Source organism: Microtus oregoni, unplaced genomic scaffold (genome assembly GCF_018167655.1).
Source record: "Microtus oregoni isolate MIOR12 unplaced genomic scaffold, Mior012 000044F_ref0000062, whole genome shotgun sequence".
Taxonomy (NCBI): domain Eukaryota; kingdom Metazoa; phylum Chordata; class Mammalia; order Rodentia; family Cricetidae; genus Microtus; species Microtus oregoni.
In genome coordinates, this window is record NW_024543218.1 from 18,361,395 (window position 1) to 18,386,987 (window position 25,593).

At 45.3% G+C, this 25,593-nt stretch overlaps 1 protein-coding gene across 4 annotated transcripts in view; it reads right to left on the bottom strand.

Annotated features, from left to right (window-relative positions):
* Positions 1 to 22,723: 22,723 nt before the first annotated feature.
* LOC121434772 (protein PHTF2) overlaps positions 22,724 to 25,593 on the bottom strand; it is a 91,493-nt gene continuing 88,623 nt past the window's right edge. For all 4 annotated transcript variants that reach the window (XM_041633736.1, XM_041633733.1, XM_041633734.1 and 1 more), the window contains one exon: positions 22,724 to 25,027. In XM_041633736.1, coding sequence (XP_041489670.1) covers positions 25,007 to 25,027 — 21 coding nt within the window. In that variant the 3' untranslated portion in view covers positions 22,724 to 25,006. The remainder of the gene's footprint in view (positions 25,028 to 25,593) is intronic.

A 25,593-nucleotide genomic window follows, 5' to 3' on the forward strand; every position in this document is an offset into this window, starting at 1 on the left:
GATAAAAAACACTTTCGTCAGATTCCGGCCGACAGCAGAAACTAAGGTGTAGGTATCCGCCTAGCGCATCTGAAGGGGGGCAGGCCTTCAGATCCTGCAAGCACCTGCATTAGGACCGGCACCTGCAGAACGAACCAGCCTTCAGATCTCCTGAACAACGCCAATTTGTGAAGTTTCCAGAGGGGTGGCTGGAAGTTCCACACAGCGTGATTTAGCCGGGCCCTGGCCTTCCTTTTCCGGCTTTGGTTGTTCCTTGGGATTGATGGAACCGTCCCAGCTCTGAGCAACAGTGTTCTTTGACTAGGGAGCGCCCTCACATGGAGGTGCAGGGAGTCTTAGAGCCAGGCACTAAGTGAAGCTATAGGCTAGTTGCAAGGATGAGGGAGGGGCTGAGCTTACTGTAAGGAGCGGGGAGGGGCTGGGTTTAGTTTTTCTACTTAGATTCAACTGCTGGGGGGAAGGTAGCCTGGCCTTTTTTTTCCCTTTTTTTTTTTTTTTTTTTTTTTTTGGTTTTTCGAGACAGGGTTTCTCTGTGGTTTTGGAGCCTGTCCCTTTTTTTTAATTTTTTTTTATTATTAAAAAATAAATACCAATCCGAATTCCCACTCTCTCCCCTCCTCCCAATCCCCTCCCTCTCCCTCCAGAGACCCTACCCCCACCCCTCCAAAGCTAAGAGAGTGTCATGCACTCTGCCACTGGTTCTGGCATCTCTCATATACTGTGGTCTCCATGGCGTATTAGCCAATGGCCTCTCCTGGTCCCTTACAGTGCCAAACTCAAGCTGCCCCTCATGATCCCTTCAATCCTTCAAAACCACTGCTATGCGGGAGGCTCTTACTTATTACCGTGGCTGGCTTCCAGCTTGAGAAGAAGCTATGGCCCTCCCTGGACCACAGTTTCTGCGTGCCGACCCTGAGGAAACACTTCCCAGGAAAACCTCTATGACGCTGGTCTCTTATTAATCACAGCTGGGTTTCAGCCCAACCAGCTAACGTTTATTGTCCCGGTTAAGCACAGGTTTTAATTCAGCTGCCCAGAAACCATAGTTATTTTTACTCGAAATACACTCCAATGGTCCCAAAAGTCTTCAAGGGACTCTCAAACTTCCCTCAGAAATTTTGCAAGCCAGGCCTCCACTGTCTGTCTGCATTGCTTTTGCCATTATATTTGAAGTTCCCACAACGGTCCCTTAGGCCTTAAGCACACAAAGCTTCAAAATCCTCCACATCCTTCCCCAGGCTATTCCAAGGTATAAAAACACCTGGTCAGGTACATCACAGCAAGATCTTACGTCCCTGGTGACGGTTTCTGTTCTATGTTCTCTGTTGCTATGATTAAATACTGGCCCAAATTAACACTGGGCAGGAGAGGATTTATTTTGATCATGGGTTAGAGTCCTTTGTTTAGGGAAGCCAGCACGGGAGCTCAATGCCAGAACCTGGAGGCAGGAGCTAAGAGACCATGGAGAAACGATGATCACTCACTTAACTTTTCATGGTTTGCTCATCCGCCTTCCTTATACAAGCATGGACACCTGTCCAGGGGTAGCACCACCCACAGTTAGCTAGGTCTTCCCATATCAACCACTAACCAGTAAAATGCCCCCACAGACATGCCCTCAGTCCAGTCTGATGGAGGTGGTTAATCAACCGAGGTGCCTTTGTTCCCAGGTGACTCTAGTTTGTGTCAAGATGAGAAGAACTAGCCAGCACACAGCCACATTTGCTGTGGAACATTCCTTTTCTACACTATGAATATGTATTGCTCTTATTGGTTAATAAAAAGCTGGCAGGCCAGTTGCTCGCCAAAAAATTAGGCAGGAAAGCCAAACAGAATGGTGGGAAGACGGAGGGTGGAGTGAGGAGAGGCACCAGCCGGCTGCCAAGCAAGCAGGACGTGTAAAAATGAGGGAACGAGCCGTGAGCCACGTGGAAAAGCAGAAATAGAAATATGTGTTAATTTAAGTGCAAGAGTTAACTAGTAACAAGCCTGAGCTATCAGCTGATCATTTATAATTCATATTCAACCTCTGAGCTGGTGTTTTGGGACCGGACAGTGGAAACAGGCAAACTCTGCCTATCACACTAGCTGATGAGATAGGGAAAATGTGGTACATTACGAAATTTGCCATTATCAACAGGTTGGAATCCTATCGTAGACCGCAACAAGTGTACAGCTGGAGAGAACTATGTTAAATGAGATAAACCAAGACCCCCAAGATAAGTCCTGCATGTTCTCACGGGTGGAGACACGCACAGACGGAGAGACAGAAGCACAGAGACAAGAAGTATGGTGGCAGAGACTGGTGGAGGGTGCCCGGTGGGGACTAGGCTAGCGCTAGATGGGGAAAGGCTCTCGGCTGCTCTTGCGCAGTCTCCTGACTGTTCCTGATTCTGTCGTGTTGTAGGATATTATTTTAACTAGGTGAAGATGTGTTATGCTTGTTTATGCTGCAGGCTATTCCACTGTGCAAAGGTGGGTGTGTTACCTTTGTTTGCGCTGCGTTTCTCTAATGATAGAAGGATGTGTGTCTAATTATGCAAAGACATGTTGCCTCTGTTTCCCCTTGCCTGCCTAAGACATCTGACTGCTCTGATAAAGAGCTGAATGGTCTTTAGCTAGGCAGGGAAAGGATAGGCAGGGCTGGCAGGCAGAGAGAATAAATAGGAGGAGAAATCTGGGCTTGAGAAAAGAGAAGAAAGGAACAAGAGAGGGAAAGGAGAAGGAGGGACACACCCAGGGCAAGAAGCTGGCAGAAACCAGCCAGCCAGACACAGAGAGGCAGTGAAAGTAAGATCTACAGGAGAAAGGTAACAAGCCCTGAGGCAAAAGGCAGATAAAGAGAAACAGGTTAATTTGAGTTAAAAGAGCTAGACTAGGCTGAACATTCACAACTAACAATAAGTCTCTGTGCCATGATTTGGCAGCTGGTTGAAGGCCTAAAAGGAAAAGCCTGGCACAATGCCACGTGTATTTGGAAAAGCTGAAGGTGTGTGGGATGATGATGAAATGGCCTTGAGGAGACGTGTGTGCTTACCCTGACTGCATAGGACACAATGCAGGAAAATTTACATGGTACCCTATGAACACGCTTAAGGTTCGCATCAGTGAGAATCATTCTTGTAATCAGGAAAAATCAATTCAATAATTTTATCTATCAGTAAAATAACTTTATCGGAGTATTTTTCATCTGTCAGTAAAAAGCACATTTAAAAGAACAAACAATACAATTTATTACAAGATCAGAAAGATGGGAGGCTGGAGAGATGGGTGGCTCACTCAGCAGAGGGCTTGCTGTATGGTGTTTGATGTCTGTCACCCACATAGGAAAGCTGGATGTTATCACAAGTACCTGTGACCCCCATCAATGGGCAGAGAAGGGTGGAGACAGGCTGACCAGACACTCGAAGTCCAGAAAAATGCCCTAGCTCCAAAAATAACAAGGTGTCAAGTAAAAGACAGACACTTAAAGTTGACTTCTGGGCTCCATACGCATGTGCACATGTGTGCAGAAACACCTACATACATGTGCGTGTGTGCACACACACGGGGGGAGAAAGAGGAAGAGCTGGTGATGAAGAGGAGGGAAGAAGCTGGGTTTAAATGTAGGATAAGACAAGCTTCCCAGAGGCAGGGTTTTCTGGGTGGACTTTCTGGTGCTACAAATGAATACTACAGCGTGAAGGATTTATAAAAAAAAGGAAGTTTGTTTGAGCTGTGAAGGAAGAAAAGGAACTCAGTTCTGGGTCCTTGCTCAGAAGTGGACTTGGCAAGGCCAGTCTGGGACTGAGACAAGAAGGAGTTAAGGTTTTGGTTGCTGGGAACTTGGCTTTCCTTCCAGAAGAGACTGGCGGTATCGGTCCCAAGGCTGCTGTGTGCTCAGTCTGCGACGCTCTCGAGAAACCCTCTATTCCCTCTGCAACATTGCTTGATTAGCTTCTTGCTGACTGTCCCATTGTGTGAGTTGCTTATCCTGCCACATGGCCTCCTGAGAATACTATATAAGCTGCCGCACTTCGTAATAAGCTTGCTTGGTGTAAGGCAGCTTGTGCAAGACCTTCTGACCGCAAACTTTGTCTTCTCTGTTCATCTTCTTACCTTCTGCTCTCCTGGTCTTCTCTCTGAAGACTGTCCTGCTGGTCTGGGTCAGAAGACAAACCCCTCCTTGGTATCCTTGGGATCATCACGCCATAACAAATCCAGCACAGACCTCAATCTTTCCTTATCCAGCCTCATCACTTCTTAAAGGCCTCACGTAGCCCCACCTCACAGTGGGGATAAATGTAACATGACTTTTGAAAATTATATATAATAAAATAAATTTTCCTCCTTCCTTTTCCTTCCTCTATCCCCTGCCATGTGTCCACCCCTGCTCTCTTTCAAATTCATGAATTTCTTTTCTTTAAAGGTTATGTGTGTGCATCCCTAAAGATGTAATTATAAGCTCCTCAGTCCATCTGATCTTACTTGTATGATTTCAGGGCTGACCACATGGTATCAGACAACCCGTTGGTGCACGCCTCCCTGGGGAAGCCTGCTTCTGCCCCCAGCATCCCTCAGTTGCCTGGAGTTCCTTGGTTAGGGTCAAAGTCTCATGAGCTTTCACCTTCCATGTTAATATGTCTGTCGGCGTCATGTTTGTTTAGGTCGTGTTTAGACAGCCATGTTAGCGAGACTTCACAGGTATAGCGTCTCTGACATCTGTAGAAGACACAATCTCACAGCAAACTTCTTTTCTTATAGCTCTTACAGCCTATGTCTGGCAGTGTAAATTTAGCCCACCCCTGGTGGCTGATAACAGCCATGGGTCCTGGAGAAGAACCTACAGCCATCACTTTACTCATTGTCCTTATTCCCACAGGATAAGCGCAGTCCTCATTCCTCATCACAGAAACTTCTCTTTGCAACAGATGGAGACCACAGAGAATCACAGAAAACCACGGCTGATCAAAACGCAGCATTGTGAAGTCCCTTCCCAACACAACAACACAATCTCTGTAGCTAAGGCTCATGGATCACTGTGGAAGCAGATAGCAAGACAGAGCCTAAGGAACCAGAAGTTAACATGACATTTGGTGGAGACTTTTGGGGTATCCAAAGGAGGAGCATCTGACTCCCCCTAGATTTATACCTACCCACCCCAAGCACCCTTAAGCTGCCCGCAGCTCAGATGGGCAGTTGGGCGGGCCGGCCACCAGCCAAGTTGAGGTCACTTCTGAGAAAGGAGTGTCTGCTCTACAGGTTCCTAACCCATGGACTGTCAGGGCCTCCTGACAACTTGGCTCGGTCCATTCCCTCTTTCACCCCAAGGGCTTTGATATTTTTTATTAGGATCATGAGATTGACGCGTGTGGGTGGGGATGGTTCCTGCAGCCCCACCTGTGCAGCGTGGGCACAGGTAGACAGCCAGATGACAGAGGCTGCAGGAACTTGGGGCTCAGCCCCGCGTTTGTTTTGCTCATCTGTGCAAATGAGAAGGTTTAGCCAGGTAATTGTCTTTATAGCCCTAATATCCCTTGATTTGCTTTTCATGAAATATGCATCAGCTGATTCGGTGGTGAGCTGTATTTTCTGGTAATAGTCACCTCTGCTCTTGTGCGCACAATAACTTGCTGCATGTACAATCTGTTCATTTGCTTACAAATTACAGCAGCAATATCCCCTCTCATAGCCTTAGGTTCCTCTAGTACCTCCTAAAACCTCTCACATGGCCAGATCTTGAAGGGGAAAAAAAAAAGTAAGGCCCTCTGTTCTTGGCTTGGGGGTTAGCCCTCTTGCCTTGGTCCAGTGAGTTCGGGTGTTTGGGGCCTATGGGTTGGCTCAGATCTTATGACCTCTATTGTGGGGACCAAGAAGACCTTTATCTGCCTGGATTTAGAAGCCCACCCCTACTGAAAGTACACTAGTAAGAGCCCAAATGACCTTTTAGCAGCCAAATTAAATGGTCACTGTCACCACAATTCTACCTGATCGAAGGGATGTTTGGGATGTGACTGACTGCCCAGTACTGCCCTACCTGTCCACACGCAACTTCCACGGGTCTGTGCTCTAGTATGTGCTGGTGAATTCCCGTGCACAGTGTCCTCTTGACATCACTTTCATGCAGAAGGCACCCCAACGCCTAATGCTCCTACTCATTCTCTTTATTGCTTCTCACACACAAACTCAGCCCCCTGTTTCAGCAGTCGAGATCCAGTGCCAATCTCTTGCTGACTGGCTTCCCAGTTCTTCCCCAGTCCTTAGCCACGTGGGGGCACAGTGGCCAAGAAGATGCTGTGATACCTGAAGTCCAAGACCAGGACACCTGCTACCTATTCCACTTCCTGGATGTCTTTTCTAGACCCGCCTGGCACCTCGCTCCTTGAACACGTGTGCAGAGTTTTTAACTGCTGGCCACCAGCATCTTTCATAATCGGCTACAAACCGCTGGACCTCTGCACCCCAAACATCAGTATAACTGGAACCGCTGCGGGTACAAGGCCGAGAACAGCTCACTTAATTCCCAAGAGGCCTGGTGCTCAGCTGACTGACGAAGAAGTCCTAGTGACTTCCAGCGGCCTAAAGGAAGACACCATTTACAGCTGTAAACAAGGAGGCCAGTGCTGTGGACTATTCCTTCTTATAGAACCAGTCCAGGGATGACACCACCCAGCATGGCCTGGGCCCTCCCTCAACAATCACTAAATAGGAAAACAACTTTACTTACAGCCTAATGTTATAGAGGCATAGGATTGAGGTTCTCTCCTTTCCCGTGCCCATAGCTTGTGTCAAGCTGATATAAAACTACATAGCATGCCATCTTTACTCGGGATCCTGTGCTCTCTCCCCCCCTCTCTCTCCCTTCCTCTCTCTCTCACACACACAGGGCTCACATTCTCTGTTTAGAGGCTCCAGTCACAATTCCTCACTGTGCTGGAATCTCAGATAAGGCTCTCTTCCCCTCCCTTCCCTGCCCGCCTATGAGTGAGTTGATAACAGGCCTGCTCCTGTAAGAGAATCATCTAAGTGTTTTTACAGTTGCTTGAATTTCAGGATGGCAAAGCCTTGTCATGCCTGGAGTGCAGTATGCTACAACACCTGCCTGGGGAGATTGTCTCAAAGAAAAGAAATTCAAAGAATTGTCTAAATTTCATGACATGAAATCCCGACAGAAAAAGATTAGCATCTTCCCTCTGCCCGTTCCTCCTCATTCACAGCCCCGCCTGGGTACCCCCTTGCTGAGAGGTAGCAAGGGAGCTAAACCTTCAGAAATAAAACAATTTCAGCAGATTTGGTCCAGGAAAATTTAACTCTTGGACACCAAACAAGCTCAGAGTTCTCCAGCGTTTTCCTTGGGACATGACTGTAAAGGTTCTGGTTCAGGACAATTTCCTGATTGACGTACTCCCTCATCTATGGTTTAATTTTTTCAGGGTCACTGGTTGGGAAGTGAACTGGCAGATGTTGATGGGTTAACTTAAAATGCTGCTAAAAGTTGCCTGCCCATTGCCCTTTGTACGTCATCCGCGTGGAATCACAATGTGAAGGCTTCAGAAGGGCAGCGGGAACTGATGGAGCGTGCACACCAGCACAGAGTACCAGCTTTAGACTGACGGAGTGTGCACACCAGCACAGACTGACGGAGAGTGCACACCAACACAGACTGAGGGAGTGTGCACACCAGCACAGAGGACCAGCTTTAGACTGAGGGAGTGTGCACACCAGCACAGAGTACCAGCTTTAGACTGAGGGAGTGTGCACACCAGCACAGAGTACCAGCTTTAGACTGAGGGAGTGTGCACACCAGCACAGAGTATCAGCACAGACTGAGGGAGTGTGCACACCAGCACAGAGTACCAGCACAGAGTGAGGGAGTGTGCACACCAGCACAGAGTACCAGCACAGACTGACGGAGTGTGCACACCAGCACAGAGTACCAGCACAGACTGACGGAGTGTGCACACCAGCACAGACTGAGGGAGTGTGCACACCAGCACAGACTGAGGGAGTGTGCACACCAGCACAGAGTACCAGCACAGACTGAGGGAGTGTGCACACCAGCACAGACTGAGGGAGTGTGCACACCAGCACAGACTGACGGAGTGTGCACACCAGCACAGACTGACGGAGTGTGCACACCAGCACAGACTGACGGAGTGTGCACACCAGCACAGACTGACGGAGTGTGCACACCAGCACAGACTGATAGAGTGTGCACACCAGCACAGACTGACGGAGTGTGCACACCAGCACAGAGTACCAGCTTTAGACTGACGGAGCGTGCACACCAGCACAGAGTACCAGCATTTGGAACTTTAGTAGCCTCTTGTGCATGACTTTCCTTGACCTACTCGAGCTAATAGAGCCTTTCAAATGTCACTCTGTCAGCCTTCCCCCGTGCCAACTGCCTTTAATCATGCAGGAGTACCACGAGACGAGATGATCAGAGTCATGAACGAGGTGAGGGAGCTGAAACAGCAGGAGAATTATGGCCTCTGAAATGACTTGAGACTTTAAACCTGGCTATTTAAACAACTGCTCAGAACTTTTAAAGATCAAGCAATCCAAAGGAAAAGAAAAGGATGTGATTTTCCCCGTGAGCAAGGGGAGCTCAGGAAATGGTTATTGGCTGACCCATAAACATGTCAAATGAGTCAGGGTTGACTTGTTTGATGGGGGCTCCCTATCACAATGGCAGAGGTAGGGTTGATTAAAGTATCACACAAAGGCACCTCAAAGATGTGTAAGTCCACCTTCTTCCTTTTCTGGCACGGTTGGGATATCATCAACCCTTGGTCCGTGCGTCTTTCTGCATCACAATGTCTTCCATAGACGACCTATATTGAAGGACAGCTATGCAGATAGTGTCAACAGCCTGTGCTTAAGGACCCCCTGGATCCTCAGACTCCCCAGGGGGCAGGGTTATCATAATGTGAGTCCCTGGAGGGGACAGAGGAGGCAGGGAGGGTGAACTCAATAGGAAACCCATCCATTGCTCATAAGCCAGGTCTGTCTTCAGGAGCAGAACACACTCATATTCAAGGACAGAAAAGAAACCAGGGTTTCCCTGCCTAGAACTTCACATTTCAAAAACAAAAACAAATACAAATAAACAAAGACTGTTTTCGACTCAAGGGTCTCCACTGTGTGGCTCTCCATTAGTCTCCCTCTCTCTCTCTCTCTCTCTCTCTCCCTCTCCCTCCCTCTTTCTCTCTTTTAGTTGTATTTTTTACTCTTTGGGGGGCCCTTCAACCAGCTCCCAAATAAATACACAGAGACTTATTATTACTTACGAATGCCCAGTCTTAGCTTGACTTATTTCTAGCCAGCTTTTCTACCTTTTGCAGGGCTTTTATATTTCTCTATTCTACAGACCTTTCTTTACTTCTTACTCTGCCTGCCTAATCCTTTCCTCTGCCTTCCTGCTGTCCGTTCAGCTCTTTATTAGATCAATCCGGAGTTTTGGACAGGCAAAGTAACACAGCTTCATGGAGTTAAACAAATGCAACATTAAAAAATGCAACACGCCTTTGCATCATTAAATAAATGTTCTGCAGCACAAATAAATGTAACACATCTTAAAATGATATTTACAACACCCTCTCTCTCCCCTTCCTTCCTCTTTAATTCCCCTTCCCAAGTGATTTTTTCTTTCTAAATAGCACCTCTATTCTCTTCACCCTTCACCCTTGAGGCCCCAGCACAGCGCTGCTCAAGGTCCTCCTCATCCCAACAGGAAACAGTGTTTCATTTTGAGACCCAGATCAAAAGCTTACAACCTTTCCTGATCATTTAAGGAGGAAGAGCCATCAAGTGGATCCTCACCTGCTGGAGGAGATGCTGAATCATGGTCAGGCACAAAAAAAAAAAAAAAAAAAAAAAAAAAAAAAAAAAAAAAAAAAAAAAACCTAACACTCCTAAGAGCCCTCTCCATTCCTAGCACAGAGAAATGAGCATCTGTAACAAATGCAAACACAGGAATGAACAAAGGAAAGCTGGACCTGCACATCCCATCTTCTTAGCCTGAAAGATTACAAAGCTCTTTAGTGAAAGACGTCTCTTTGGAGGTAATGTGATGGCGTGGCAGGTAAAAGGGCTTGTCCACGGCTCTGATAACCCTTAGAGTTGTCCTCTGCCCTCCACATCCTTGTCGTGGTACACCCTCACACCAATGGTGAGCACACAGATAGCGTAATATTTGGAAAGAAATATCTCTGTGTTTCACTGAGACAAGCTCTTGCTAAGCAGCCCAGAATGACCTCAAACTCTTCACCCTCCGGCCTGAGGCTCAGAGTGCTTGAATTACAGATAAACTTTACTACACCTGGCTAGAGGTATGTCTCCATGACAACAGTAGCCTAGGCGAGGCTCCGGGGTGATGCTGACCGACTAGAGGAGGGCATCAAAAGTGCAAAGTAAATTTGCCCTCCACTCTGAATGCAAGCACTTCTTTGCTTCTCCTCTTCCTCCTTTTCTTTTCAATGATGAAATAAGGCCCAGCCCAGCAACTGGCAAATTCCGTTTTTAAAGTGCAGTTGGATTACATTAATTCAGTTTCTCATACATAATTCAAAGGAGATTTTATTTCAGGGCTTTCTTGTGCCTCCTAGTTATCATTCCTTCCAGAAATAGCCCTTTGTATATGTTAGGTCTGAAGTTCCACTAAAGGGCGTGTGTGTGTGTGTGTGTGTGTGTGTGTGTGTGTGTGTGCAGGCATGCACGTGCGAGTGGGCATGCATGTGTGTATGTGTGTGAACTTCATTTTCTTCAGACTGCTGTGTGAGAATTAGTCTGAGTGATCACTCCGTAGGAGTCAGGGATGGGGTGAGGGATGAAATATAAATCCCAGAAAGCAGGTTTATCTTGGAAAAGATCTTGCTTCAGCCTCAAGACCTGGTAGCAGAGGAAATGACCGATTCTGAACCTATGGGCATGGACTCGGGACTGGGAGTCCCAGGGCCCAAATAATGTGATGTTTTAAAAAGAAGGAAATCCATTTTATCCCAATCCTGCGATGCAGAACATTGTTGGTGATGGGTCCTGAAGCAGAATGTGTCAGATGAGAGACTGTGAATAAAGGAATCCCATGCTAGCTCAGAATAGGGTATACTAAAGTGGTCTTTATTAAAAAGGGAAACTCACCATCACAACGAGGAAATAGAAAGGAGATCCAACATCCAGGTGTGGTGAGTGGGAAGAAGCCAAGCAGGCACCCCCATGGGCTTTTTGGTACCAAAAAAAACCATATCCACCTGGTCCAGCCTCTCAAAGGCCATTGGCTAAAGGAGGCTCCCCTTCACCTCCCTCTTTACTTCTTCAAACATTCTTTCTGCATTTGAATCAGATAGAAAATCTCATCCATGTAATGGTAAATTATAGATTTAGAAAATTGTTGACATATTATTTCCAATGGCTGACTTACAAAGTATTGGCACTAGATGGGGCTATTGACCATCCCCTGTGGGAGGATAGTTCACTGATACCTCCTAGTAGGCTGAGAATTATTATAAGTAGGCACTGTGAAGGCAAATTTTTCTCTGTCTTTTTCTTGTAAGAGTATAATGAATAAAGAATCTTTTAAATTATTAACTATGAGAGGCCATCCTTTTGGTAATAGAGAGGGCAGAGGAATTCCAGATTGTAGAGGGCCTATAGATCAAATAACTTTGTTGACAGCTCTTAGATCTGTCACCATTCTCCATTTTCCATATTTCTATTTAACAAGAAATACAGAAGAATTCCAAAGGATGGTTGATTCTTCAATATGGTGAGCATCTAATTGCTCCTGTACCAGCTGTTCTAAAGCCTACAGTTTGTCTTCTATTAAAGGCCGTTGTTTAACCCATATTGGTTTCTCAGTTAACCATTTTAAAGGTAGAGCCATTAGTATCTCTGTAGTTTTGCTAGTTGCTTTGTTCTTGTACAGCCTGAATGACTGGTGACCTTTGTTTATAATACCTTATAATATCCTTCCCTGAAACATGAGTTTCTGGAACTGTAGAAATGTTAATGTGGGTATTCCATTGCTGTAATGGGTCCTGACCCCATAAATTCACTGTCATATTAGCCACATATGGGCTCAGCCTTCCTCTCTGTCCTTCTATTCCTATTTATTCAACCCATCTCGTGCTTTGTTTCACTTGAGATAATTCTTAATACCTATACAACTTAAAGACTAAGACTTTACATTAGAATATTATATAATAAACAATGACCTCAAAATGTAAACAATGGCCCGGCGGTGGTGGCGCACAACTTTAATCTCAGCACTCGGGAGGCAGAGGCAGGCGGATCTCTGTGGTTCGAGACCAGCCTGGTCTACAAGAACTAGTTCCAGGACAGGCTCCAAAACCACAGAGAAACCCTGTCTTGAAAAACCAAAAAAAAAAATGTAAACAATGTATAAGTATTACAATATGATAAATATATCAATACATAAAATGTTTTAAGCAGAGATAGAAGCATGCATGAGTACAATATTCAATGTAATTTAACTTTGTGTCAATATACAAGAATCTATACCAATGTAATTGTTTATAAATAATAACTCACAATAGCCAGAACCTGGAAACAACCTAGATGCCCTTCAATGGAAGAATGGATGAAGAAAGTATGGAATATATACATATTAGAGTACTACTCAGCAGTAAAAAACAAGGACTTTTTGAATTTTGCATGCAAATGGATGGAAATAGAAAACACTATCCTGAGTGAGGTAAGCCAGACCCAAAAAGAGGAACATGGGACGTACTCACTCATATTTGGTTTCTAGCCATAAATAAAGGACATTGAGCCTATAATTAGTGATCCTAGAGAAGCTAAATAAGAAGAACCCAAAGAAAAACATATAGGCATCCTCCTGAATATTAACCTTCATTAACCTTCATCAGGCGATGGAAGGAGACAGAGACAGAGACCCACATTGGAGCACCGGACAGAAATCTTAAGGTCCAAATCAGGAGTAGAAGGAGAGAAAGCACGAGCAAGGAACTCAGGACCGCAAGGGGTGCGCCCACACACTGACACAATGGGGATGTTCTATCAGGAACTCACCAAGGCCAGCTGGCCTGGGTCTGAAAAAGCCTGGGATAAAACCAGACTCGCTGAACATAGCAGACAATGAGGACTACTGAGAACTCAAGAACAATGGCAATGGGTTTTTGATCCTACTGCATGTACTGGCTTTGTGGGAGCCTAGGCAGTTTGGAACCTAGGCAGTTACTAAACCTAGATGGAGGTGGATGGTCCTTGGACTTCCCACAGGGCAGGGAACCCTGATTGCTCTTTGGGCTGACGAGGGAGGGGGACTTGTTTGGGGGAGGGGGAGGGAAATGGGAGGCGGTGGCGGGGAGGAGACAGAAATCTTAAATAAATAAATAAATAAATAAAATAGTAACTCACAAGTATTCACTCTATCATTATTATTATTAGTGTGAGTAAACTCATACTAGTCTATTATCCCATCCAATCCTCCCCCTTTTTTTTCAAAGCGATCCCTGAGCCTATAAAATTTTCTTGCTCCGCGTATGGAATTGATTTAATTGCTTTTAATTTGTGAAGCAAAGCATATTTCTCAGTATTTAACCAGTACCAAGGCGGAAAACACTAAAGCAGCCCAGGACCATTCCTGTTGCATTGCTTCTAGTCTCAACTCTGCAACCACGACATCTACTGGACAATAAAGATTACAGTTTACCGGATCACATAACAGGTAACTAATAAATCGATATGGCAGACTTCATTCATATTGCAACTTTTAGTAACTTTTTTGCTAATACTATGAATTGTATTATGTGAGGCTTCTATGGTTAGTGTGATACTTCAATTTATTGGGTATTGGGATTCAGTTTTCTTCTCCATATTCTAACATTAAGAAAGAATATGGCACTTTTAGGAATGATACAATCTTTACAGACTAATAATAAATAGCTAGTTGGAAGGATTAATGCCATCAAAAATCAAAAGTTGCCTAAAAAATTAATACTATTAAAAAGGATTACTAAGGTTACTAAGAAGTTATCTAATTCATACTGTTAAATTTGACAATCAAAATTTGTTAAAAAGTTATGATGTTAGCAAAAAGACTATCTCTCCAGGATGGCAATCTATACACTAATGGTTGACTATTCAAATAATGTCCAAGGATGAGATGTTATCTTTAAAGAAAAAACTTCAGACCTTAAAATCACATGTGCAAAATGAGGACCAGAGGCTAGGTGCCTCAATAAAATCATATATATATATATATACAGTCCAAGAGAATCAGGCTTTACTAAAGACAATAATAAAAAGATTAAAAATAATTGAGTAATTATTGGAGCTGATAAACAGGAAAAAAAAAGGCTCAAGGAAGGCTGGAGAGATGGCTCAGAGGTTAAGAGCACTGACTCTTCTTCCAGAGGTCCTGAGTTCAATTCCCAGCAACCACATGGTGGCTCACAACCATCTGTACTGAGATCTGGTGCTCTCTTCTGGCGTGCAGGTACATATGCAGGCAGAGTATTGTATTCATAATAAATAAATAAATAAATAATAAAAAAAGAAATTGTATTTCTAAAAAAAAAAAGGCACAAGGACAGGATTCAACACTGCTAGTATCTGTCAGAGATGACTTACCCAGGGTTTTAGCTTCCTACCCTGTAATCTACTCTGACAAAGCATCAAGTTCTAAAGGCCCAAAAGGATCCAAAGAAGATAGATGGATACCTGTAGAAATAAAAAAAATAAGCAAGCTGTTGTAACCTATGGCTTGCATTCCACATTTGTTAAGGAAATAATAAAGTCGTGGTCTTCTAGCATTAAAGCCACCCCACATGGCTGGATTTAGTTAGTCTCAGCAGTCCTGAATGAGGACCCTCAATTAATGTTTAAAATTTATTCCAAAAAAGAGACCAAAAATGCCCCACCTGGTCCAGCCTCTCAAAGGCCATTGGCTGAAGGAGGTTCCCCATCCGGTTCCTGAGGGGAATCTCACTGACTCTTGAGATTAAGGACCAAAGCCCCTAAGAAGGGCAGGCTACTAAGAGAGCCTCCTCCAGATCTCTTAAAACTTTCTGGTTACCTCCTACCAAGTTTAGATTAGTAATTAATAATTGTGTGGCCAGGAGTTTCCTGCGCTTCTGTGGAGTAAACAGCACACAGATAGGATTTGACTTGTGAGAAGCATCAGAAACGACTCGCAGGCAGATGGGAGGCAGAGTGACTGAGGAAGGTGGGTCTCTCTACCTTAGAGAATGCGGGCTATCCATCAGAAAGCAGGGCTCCTTTCGGAGCGCCTTCTGGACCATCAGATGGGATAAGGCCACTATGGACATCTTCCCCTTCCAATTGACCCAACAGCACCAACAGCCCAAGTAACCCCAGTACCACTCTGCAAAGCCTAGGGCTTTAGGCTTAGGTCTCGTGCCAGTCTGAAGACAGAAACCCTTGGTACCGTGACCCATTTCTCGTCTACACTTCATCCACAGGCTACCCTTGTAGCGCAGCTGTGATCTCTTGGTAGGGCACTGCCACTGCCCCTAGAACGAAGGAAGCAGGCTTCCTAAGATCAAGCTACCCCCCCCCCCCCCCCTGCCCCCGTGATGCCTGACAAAGGAAGGCAAATCAGACTCTTTCAGAGGGATGCTATAGCCTCGGGCTTCTACTTGCAGGTCACTGGCTGTGAATCCATGGGAACGTGGTACATGAAAACATAATGGCTTTCTTATGCTTAAAATAGAAACCCAGCTATTCTGGCAGTTTCTGTCTGCTATTCTCCTTACCACGGGTTTCCCTTAGCTTCTGCTGGGAAAGGATTTTTTGCTAAAAACAACTCTGCCTGTTCGACTCCTGAAGAATATTCCATAACTGCCTGAGGGGAGCAGATAAGAACTAGTTTAAATGCAGAACCCTTCTGTAAACGAGCTCTAAATAAATCGTAAGACAAATCCCATGTCATCTCTCGGGTTTGTCAGGAACAAGAGCTCAAAAAGGAAGGGGCAGAAGAAAGTGGCCTCTGATCTTCCCATCCTTTGATGGCTGTAAGGCCAGGTGGATCCACCTGCTAAGGCCTTGCTTGGTCTGCAGAATTGGTGAGACTTGTGGGCCCTGATCTTCCCATCCTTTGATGGCTGTAAGGCCAGGAGGATCCACCTGCTAAGGCCTTGCTTGGTCTGCAGAATGAGTGAGACTTGTGGCCCCTGATCTTCCCATCCTCCCCTGACTACCACACTCTGCCTCAAGCACACCATCTCTCAGCCAACAGCAATGTTCTTTCTCAGGACATTCAACCGCAATAACAACAACAACAACAATAACATTCAACAAAGACAACAATGATAATGAAATTATTCAATGATAATTTATAATGATGGCGTTTCAGATGCGATCAAAGACCGAGCTGTAAGCTGCCTGTTCGTATGAAGTATGATTTCTGACTGAAGGGTAGAATAAGCTGTACCTATTTACTTATTTTAATTTTGCAGGGTAAGACTGAGAGGCAGACCACTTGGCGGGCACGCTGGAGATCCTGGGTTCAATCACTGCTGTGGAAATGGGGAGATTATTCATGTTCATGATGTAATTAAAAAAATCACGAGGACTTAATTTTCCTTTGGCTCGTCCCATGGTGGCCCGATGTACGTTCATTTCTGATAACCTCAGGTGTACAGAAGCTTCTGTTTTCTCAAACATGTGGTTTAGTAGAGAAACAGGAAGTGACTGTATCGTCCTCAAAGGTGGTCTGTAAGACCACCAGTCAAACTCCTAAGAGAATTCACACTATAGAACTGCTAGGTTCTGTAGAGCCCTCTCTCCGTCTCTAGGAGAAGCACCTGGGAACATTGAACATCAGATGCTGATGTACCATTTTTTAGCACTTCCTATGACTAAGTGCATTTAAGTTTCGCAAGGTGATGGCGTCATCATGAGATGCTGGTACCAGTTGGCTTTAGCTTGCACGCTATTCCTTCAATGTTCTGGGGTGAACAAGAGCTACCAGTTACTCACAGGCCCAACGGGAACCTCACAAACAGGTTCTGAGTCTCATACAAATATCTCTGAAGATTAAACTTACTTTATACAGGTCATGGGTCACTTAATGATGGGACATATTCTGAAACCAGGTCACAGGACTATTTTGTCTTTGTCAGAAATAACCAAGGGCTTACACAAATTACAACAGCCCATGAGATCTGGGCGTGGTGGCGTGTATCTGTGATCCTAGCACTTAGAAGGCTTAGATGGCAGGCTGAGGAGTTTGCGGCCAGTGTGAGCTATGCAGTGAGACCCAAAAGCAAAACATTAGTATCACATGGGTCATATTCACAGGTGGCTTGTTACTGATAGTGCTGACATTATGTGACAGCTGATCACATGATTTAGGCCATAATTATAATAACTGGCATTCATGAAGCAATTTCTACGGGCAAACTTCCACATACCCACATTTAATATTTTATGAGTCTTCTAATAAGCGCCTCACTTTAATGCTATGAGAAAGCGAAATCTTGGGGCCGAAGAGTGACTTCCGTCAAGAGCTCAGGGCTCTGAAGCCAGCGTGGGTGAGAGGAACTTTTAGCAGGTTTCTACTGATAACCGTTCTAGACTAGGAAGGGCCTTGCATCATAAACAGCGGCTCCCAGGGCCCGAGCCAGCCCCGTTCTCACAGGCACCACCTTCCTCTTCGTGGACCCCCATCTAAATCTGCAGCTCAGCGAGTTCTGTTGGCCCTGGTGAATGCAGTCTAGGTGGGGTTTGGGGATAAAGAGCTGACTTCCAAGTCAGGGGCCTAGAAGAGTTTATGGCTGTCTCTCCCCTATCGCTCACAGGATATGGCTCTCCCTCACTCCCAGAAGTTGGGAGAGAGACTTCATTTGGATCCATTCTAAACCTTTGGAAATTGGAGAGCTAAACTTAAAACTCCGGAATGCCCCCTGGGCTCCTCTTCAGAGCCACAGAGCATCCAGGCACAAACCACCCTACAGGAACAGAGTTTGAATACCCACAACTGCTCCAAGCCAAGGCGGTCCCTGCTACTTAGCCAGTCCCATTTAGAAAGTATAACTTTCCTGGGCATATTTGACCTACCAAGAACTTTTACAAGTCAGCGTTGATGGAACATTCAAAAATTATCATCATTCTGAATTCTTGACAGAGAGTTTGCCTGTGTAAACCAAGAAAATGTCCACCCGCTCACCCCCAGAATATTTGCCACTTACAGACTTCTCCCTGCAGAGGTGGCTCCTGATGAAGTGACCACATTTGCCTCCTTGGTCCAGCTGTGGACCACAAACCTTGCTCCTTACTTGTCTGTATGTAATTAACCCTGTCTCTGTTCAACTCTGTAGAATAAGCAGTGAGCTTTTAGGGTGCCGCGGTTTTTCTCCAGCACAGGGCCCACCCGACCCCAGCTTTCTGTGTGTCTGTCACTTCTTCATTCCCAGCACAACCCATCGGGTCCAAGGCCCTGGAGCCACGCGAAGGACACAGCAGGTGTCGGTGGGTGGTTTTAAAGTTTCTGGGTCATTCTTGCAAACAGGCTTAGAGTCTTCCATCACAAAGAGGTCATGCTCTACCAAAACAGATTTTGGTTTCTGTTATCTACCCTCTACTGGGCATCTTTGTTTAATACCCCCCACTGTATGCCTCAGTGCACACAGACCCGGGCTGACACAAACAGTGGCTTGTGACCCAGCTCCATTCAATTAGAGAGAGCACGGGTGTGAATTTAAATTACAAACAGACCCAGAGTCTTGCAAGACGTTTAAAGGTCAGAAACAAAGGGTCATATGAAAGAATCTACAAACAGTCAAGCGCAGAACTGTTGTCACTGCCTGGGACTGGAACCCATCAGGAAGGATGAGGGGCAAGCAGTCCGGGATTCCCCTCGGCCAGCCTTGGGGTTTGCTGCCAAGGAGACAAGCCTGCGAGCCATTCAGAGACAATCAGGAGAGTTCTGCTTTAAGGCTTGTGTAGAGCAATGGGGGACAGTCTTAAATAGGGACCCACTAACGAGATGCCCGGGACAGACGGCGAGCGAAGACAGATTGACTTCGGGGAACTATGGAAACCTGAGCTGAAGAGCGCCATGTGGACAGCCAGGTTCTCTCTAAAAGTGTGAGCAGATGCAGCTCATTGGGACCAGTCGGTTGTGAAGCCTAGCTTTCTAGCGTGGTGAGCTGTGGAGAGGAGAGAGCATCCACTCTAGACGGCCCGCCCCCAGAGTGCTCCCTCTAGTCAGGAGGGCTGTTTGAGGTGCTGCTTCTCCACCAGAAAACCCTGCGACAGCTTCCAGGAAGTATTCACACCAGGGGCAGCGCACCTAGGGATGGTGGTTAGCTGAGCATCAAAGTTGATAAAGAACTGGTAGACACACTGTGCTAGGCGAGGCTGTGGATTCTTCAGCCCTGAAACCCTCCCCTCCCCCCCAGGCACTGTGGCTGTTAGCTGTTGTGGGCTTAAACACAAATGGAGACATACATTTAAATAGCTATTTTCTATAATAGCCAATCCAAGTGATTCTACCTAAAGCCTTATTTTCGATTGTTTTAACTATTTTCATTGGCGTTAAAAAATTTTCATTCTCTGTACAAAGTGAGTTTTACGAAGACATTTTCATTCATGTCTGTCACACGCACGTGGTCATGTTCACCGTCCTTATACCTCATGAGCCCGTCTTCCCCCACGTCTAATTTTTATTTTCACATCATACAGATTACTGATGTGTCTTTTCTCCAACATATGCATTTGACGACTTTGTCCAACTCAAGTGGTTGCAGCTGTGTGACCACATCTCTGGTCCTCCACCCATCCCTCCCGTCTTTGACTGTCTTGTGCGGGGCCACACTGCTTTGTTACTACGGCTCTCAGTAAAGCTTGCGGTCAGGTCGCAGGAAAGCCCAGCACTGTTCTTTTTGCATGTGACTGTTTGGGCTGCTTGGACTCATGCTTCCACAAGAGTTTTCGGATTTTTCAAACTTTCCAAACGGGATTGTGGAGAGTGTGCAAAATACCACAGGTCGTTTTCGGTAGTCACCGTCTAGCAGACTATATTAATTTCGCGGGTTTGGGGGCTTCTGCTCTCTTCGGGGCTGTGAAATTGTTGTGCATATGCCCGGGCACTTGTGAAGCTGTTGTGAACAGGGCAAAGGTGATCTCTAGCACCAACCCCAAGAGCAGAACACAAACTGCAGGAGCAATCACGCTGGCGCTTGCTACATAAAGCCGACGGATAACACAAGTCAGTGCTGTGGATAATAAGGGTGGCTACTGGGGTGGGAATGCAGAGAAAACAGCCGGTCTGCCAGACTCCCAGACTGATCCTTGCCCGTGGTGATGTCTTCAGGGATTGCACTTCTCCTTTTAGCCTGGCTCCCCCAAAGGCAACTTGACCCTCAGAGGGGAGATAGAGTCATAGACTAGAACCATGTAGCCAGCTCTTAGAAACGGTGGCTGGAGAGACCCATTCAATCGCCCAAATGATTCTGCCATTCAATTCAGTGCATGCTCTATCTTGGCTTCCAAGTTAAATGAAAGAAGGAACTTCAACTTAACTCCTCACCGCCATCCACCGGCTTCTCCTGCTCTCTCCCAGTTTCTGCTCTGCTCCCCGGAGCTGTAATCTCCCTGCTTTCGACTTTCTCATACATTCTTAGTGTCCTTTTTACTTCCATGTCCTAGAATGTATATTAAATGTAAAAACTACATGTATTCAACCCCAAATTTCACATGAGAGAAAGCATGCAATTTCTGAGTTATTTTGCTTAACATCAAGACCCATCCTTAGAAAGAAGAGTAATCAAATCCTGGTTCCCTGTAAAAGACCTCATCCCTATCATTTAGACGAGGTGAAGGCACAGCATTTAACTGGCAAGGGGGCACTTGACGTTTTAACACAAATGGTTCATCTTGAGGCTGTGTTAAGTGGCCCAGACCACTACTTGTCTTGTTGAGAAAGAGTACAGGGTGAGGAAGCATGTCTACGCGGCCATTTTATCAGCTTCTGTGTCCTCACAAACTCTTCCCACAGCACCAAGGACAGGTGTCCCCACCGACAGCCCACAGCTGAGAGAACCAGAGCTTGGGAAATGTAGCGCAGGAGGGGTGAACTCAAGTATGAGACACGGAAGTAGGAAGATGCCATAATAGCAGATCTCTGTGAGTCTGAGGCCAGCCCGGGGTGCAGAACGACCAGGACAACCGAGGCTCCACAGAGAAACCCTGTGTCCAAAAGGAAAGAGGGAGGGGGGGAGAGAGAGAGGGAGAGAGGGAGAGAGGGAGGGAGGGAGGGAGGGAGGGAGGGAAGAAAAGAAAATCAAGGACAAGAGGCTGAAGACCGTGAAACTATGTTTGTTCTTTCAGCAGGGCACAATGACATCAAGGAGAGAAGCCACAACAAAGTAAATTATGACCCTTTTCCTGCTGAGGCTGGTTAGTTTATACACAAGCTGGCGAGAAATACAGGCTGGTAATTTTTTAGTTTGTTTGTCCCAGAGTATTTTCTTAGGGTGAAGTATTTTTGCTTAGTTAAGAAGGGAGCAGTGTTAGACACCATCACACATGACGCCTGCAGAGGGAACCTGGGATGTGTGAGCTCTGTCATTACCTATGCAGCCTTGGACAAGCTACACTGATTTTGTGGTCTATCTGTCCACTGGGGCCTTTGCAGGAGGTAGAATATAAGGGCCTTCGACTCGAGGTCATTCATTACTCCTTAGACAGCTCAAGCCACCATCATAAATAAGCTCAGAGCTCCCAATGCCACCTCATGTTCTGCAGAGGAGCCAGAGAGGTGCTAACGGAGGAGTCACGTGATACCGCTCCCATAAAGATTCTAACGGCAGGATTCAGAAAATATCCTGTTTCCAAAGCAGAAGAGGGTCCTGGAGGGTGGGTGGACCCCAGAGAGGGCCACTGCTCCTTTCCTTTGGTACCCCCCTCCCGTTGTCTCCACTCTTTCTAATATTCTTTTTGGAAAACTTTCCCCGAATTCTAGGAACCACTTAAGCAAACTAAGTATAAACCGAAGGAAAGTTACGGAGCCTGGTTCTCAGAAGCAGACATCCCACTACTTAGCTTGGCTCGGCTCTGAATGACAGGAACCTGTGGAATCTCATGATATTTGGGATGGAGTGTGGGACTGAGTTACTGACACTCTTGGCTGGTGTCTGATAGCGAATGTGTGGGGCACTATGCTGTGGGCTTGCTTGCTCCCAGCAGCCTCCTGGCTCCCCCCCTCCCACGTGGGCAGTGCAGCAGGGGAGAGCTGGGACTATAATAGCCTGAACAAAAGAAGGGGGAGCCATACTGCTGCTGCTGCTGCTGCTGAAGGTGGATTCTGTGGGGACTTTGCTCACTAAAGAGCCAGTTCTGAGCTTAAGGTCGGTCTGAAGGCGCACGAGACTTCGGAATAATCTGAGTACCACGTGCACCTCTATCAATTAGGAAACAGATTTCACCATTTAACTTCCTTGTTGGTCATGATATCTCAGAGTGATTTATGCGGGCAAAACTGTATTTAAAGTATCACTGCTCCCATTACTGCACTCGAGGCCACAGTCAGCTTTCTCCGTTCCAGTGCAAAGGCACCGCTATTACCCACGCACAAGCATCGTGGTGTGTGCGCCGCTATCCTATCCGAAGGTCAAGAAACTGAAAACTTTACTTCCATCATCCCTTGTCTAAGGGGTGTGACAGGGGCTGATGCTGCAGCAAACACACAATTACCCCTGACATGAAACTGAAAACAACACACACGATGGTCAGTCATAGGATGTTTTATTTTAAAAACAGCACGCAGTGAAGAAACCGCACACAGCACCTGCCATACCTCTGCCTCTGAACTGCTTCTTCTCTGTGATGTGTTAGGTTACAGCCTCAACTTCTTACAGGTACAGTATCCTTAAAGGCAGCGACGTCAACTACTTTGAAACAGTTCCGTTAACATTGTCAACTGCTTAAAACATCTCCCTTTCAGTATTCTACGGTTGCCCACACTAACGGCACAACAATGAGTCACACCGCTGACAGGTATCTGTACCACCAACTCCCGACTCTATGTCAAACACAACTACGACCTAAAGCAAGCATTTTCCTAAATCTGTATACTCAGCTACTTTTCTCAAAAATATTTCCATTCTGAAATAGGTTTTTGTAAGATACAATAATTTCATCTTTTTATTACTAACAGAACTCATGCTGTACTTTTTTTCCCTCAAAATATATTTGATATAATCTGTGCAAAATGTCAAGTTCTGTATAAGTATGTACCTTATTTTGAAAAAGTTTATAAAATATAGCGCCTAAAAACAACCTCAACATTAGACAATAGAGAAAGAAACATGTCAGACAAAGCCTAATTCGTCACATGAGAAACTAAGTATGTTCTTAAAGCTCAGGTATACATTCCTTGAAAATACTAAGAATGCACTTTGGTCATTATCGACAGATTAGAACACAGGCAAATGGAACACAACGCTGTGTGCCGTTTCCTACACAAAGAGCACTCTACCATGAGGCTGACCTCAGGCTAGTCAAAGGAACAGGAAGAGCAACATGGCGTCACATGGCTCCGTCCTCTGCACATTCCTGATATTAAGAGTGATTCGGGAATGAGAACTGCACCAATCAAATAAATTATTTACAGTTAATTATTTAAACCCCTTAAAATACACTAAAGTATGAATATATTCAATGTGACTTTGCACCAAGAAAATTCTAGACTGTTTCAAATACGTTCTTTGTTTTAGAAACCAAATGCTTGGCTCAAACAAAGCAATCGCAAAAAATATTTTGCTTCACGTATTTCTTAAAACTCTACTGATTGTACGGATGTAACAACTTAGGATCAAGGCCAGATGCAGGGGACTATTGTATCTGCCCTATTTATCTATCAGGAAACATGATAAGCTCCCTCGGGACACTTGACAAGTTACTGAAGGGAGAGAAGCTAGCTTTCCGAGTTAAAAGCATCTAAAAATAGCCCTTAGATAATGGAGCAGGAGGAGGGGTGCACCAGATTAAATTCAGAGGTTAGGAGTGGTAGAACGAAGCTGTCGTTTCAGAAGATATGGAAATTTTATAACTAGCAATCAGATAAGTATTTTGTTGGTTCTTAGCTTTACTTAAGTGTGCTAGGAACAGCGTAAGCGCTAGTGTACCATGGGAAATTCTTTTGAGTAACGTAGCATACTTTAGTAAAAGCGGTAGGCACTTCACTTATGAGACGAGGCAGACCTCACTCAAAAGGATACCGTATTCTGCCCTAGTACGCTGTAACGCATCCCACATAAAGATAATACACCGAAAAGTAACAATCTTAAAAAGTGCACGCACTGAGCGTGCACAGCTGGAGCTGTGCAAACAGCTCAGTATTTCAAATAAATACATTTATCACTAATTTTTATCAAAATATTTTACAGTATGGTAACCATTTACAATTATTGCTCCATAGGGTTTTATTATCAAAGAGCACTTGTTGACCTGTGACATAATACCACATAGTAATACTGAAGGGTGCTTCAGCTGCAGCTTCATCGGCTTACATCCCAGCACTGCTCTGAGAGATTTCAAGAGCGACCCCGAGTGGATCCTGGTTCACCAAGGTAAATGTCCTGTGTGTTTAGCTGCGTCCGATGCGCTATTTCGGAGTTGAAGTTTTCCTCAAGTAAGGCAAGTTCACGGCATTGATGCAGAAACAGTGCTTAGCGATGGCTTTGAGTTTCCCAATGTGTCGATTATTTATGGACGATTACCAGGACCTCAGGTTTCTGGGTCGGTTTTGTCACCCTTTCAACAGCTAAGAACTTCAATGCTTTAAATAGACTAAAACCAATGTAAAAAAAAAAAAAGAATGAAAGAAATACACACACAGACAGACACACAACAACAAAAACAGTAAACAAGCAAAATAAATAAAAGAATTGCACTATGCAGTCTGATGTAAACACTTGGTTCCCAGCAGACTCCGGGGCAGAGGCAGCGACTGCTTCCGGACAGCTTCCTCAGCTCTCTCGCTCTAGAACACGGGACACCTCTTCACATCTCAACGTCAGGACTTAATCTTCCATAGCTACGGAAAAACGTTGCAAGTCATGATAGTCATTAACATGGAAGCTTAGGTCCTATCGCACACTACCCTTAAACTCCAGTCCCAGGTGCGGAGTGCAGGGTTTCCTCCGTCACCTCCTTTAAAGACGCGTCTGGACCACCGCGGTGGACATCAGGTTGCTCTTGTTGGCTTTTACTGGGAAATGTCAACATACACCCAATATTTGTTTAATATGTTCTTTCTAACCCTTACTAACACTATACATGTATCACAGGATATACCCATTGTTACACAAATAATACAGTTTTGGGCCCAGAGGAGAATACGGCTCTTTCTGTTCAATCATTAGAATTAATTTCAATTAATGAGGAAAAGCAAATCCTTCCTTTATGTACCCCAGAAGAGTCCTATAATAATGAATTCTGTTCCAGATTAGAAGTTCTATCAATATGAGAATCCATGCCTATAAGTAAGTCCCTGAAGTTAAATGTGTAGCCACTGCTAATAACTGTACAAACTTGTTAAAATAGCCCCACAATGCATGTGAAATCTCAAAAGGGAAACGGGGTTAAAGAAAATGACACAAG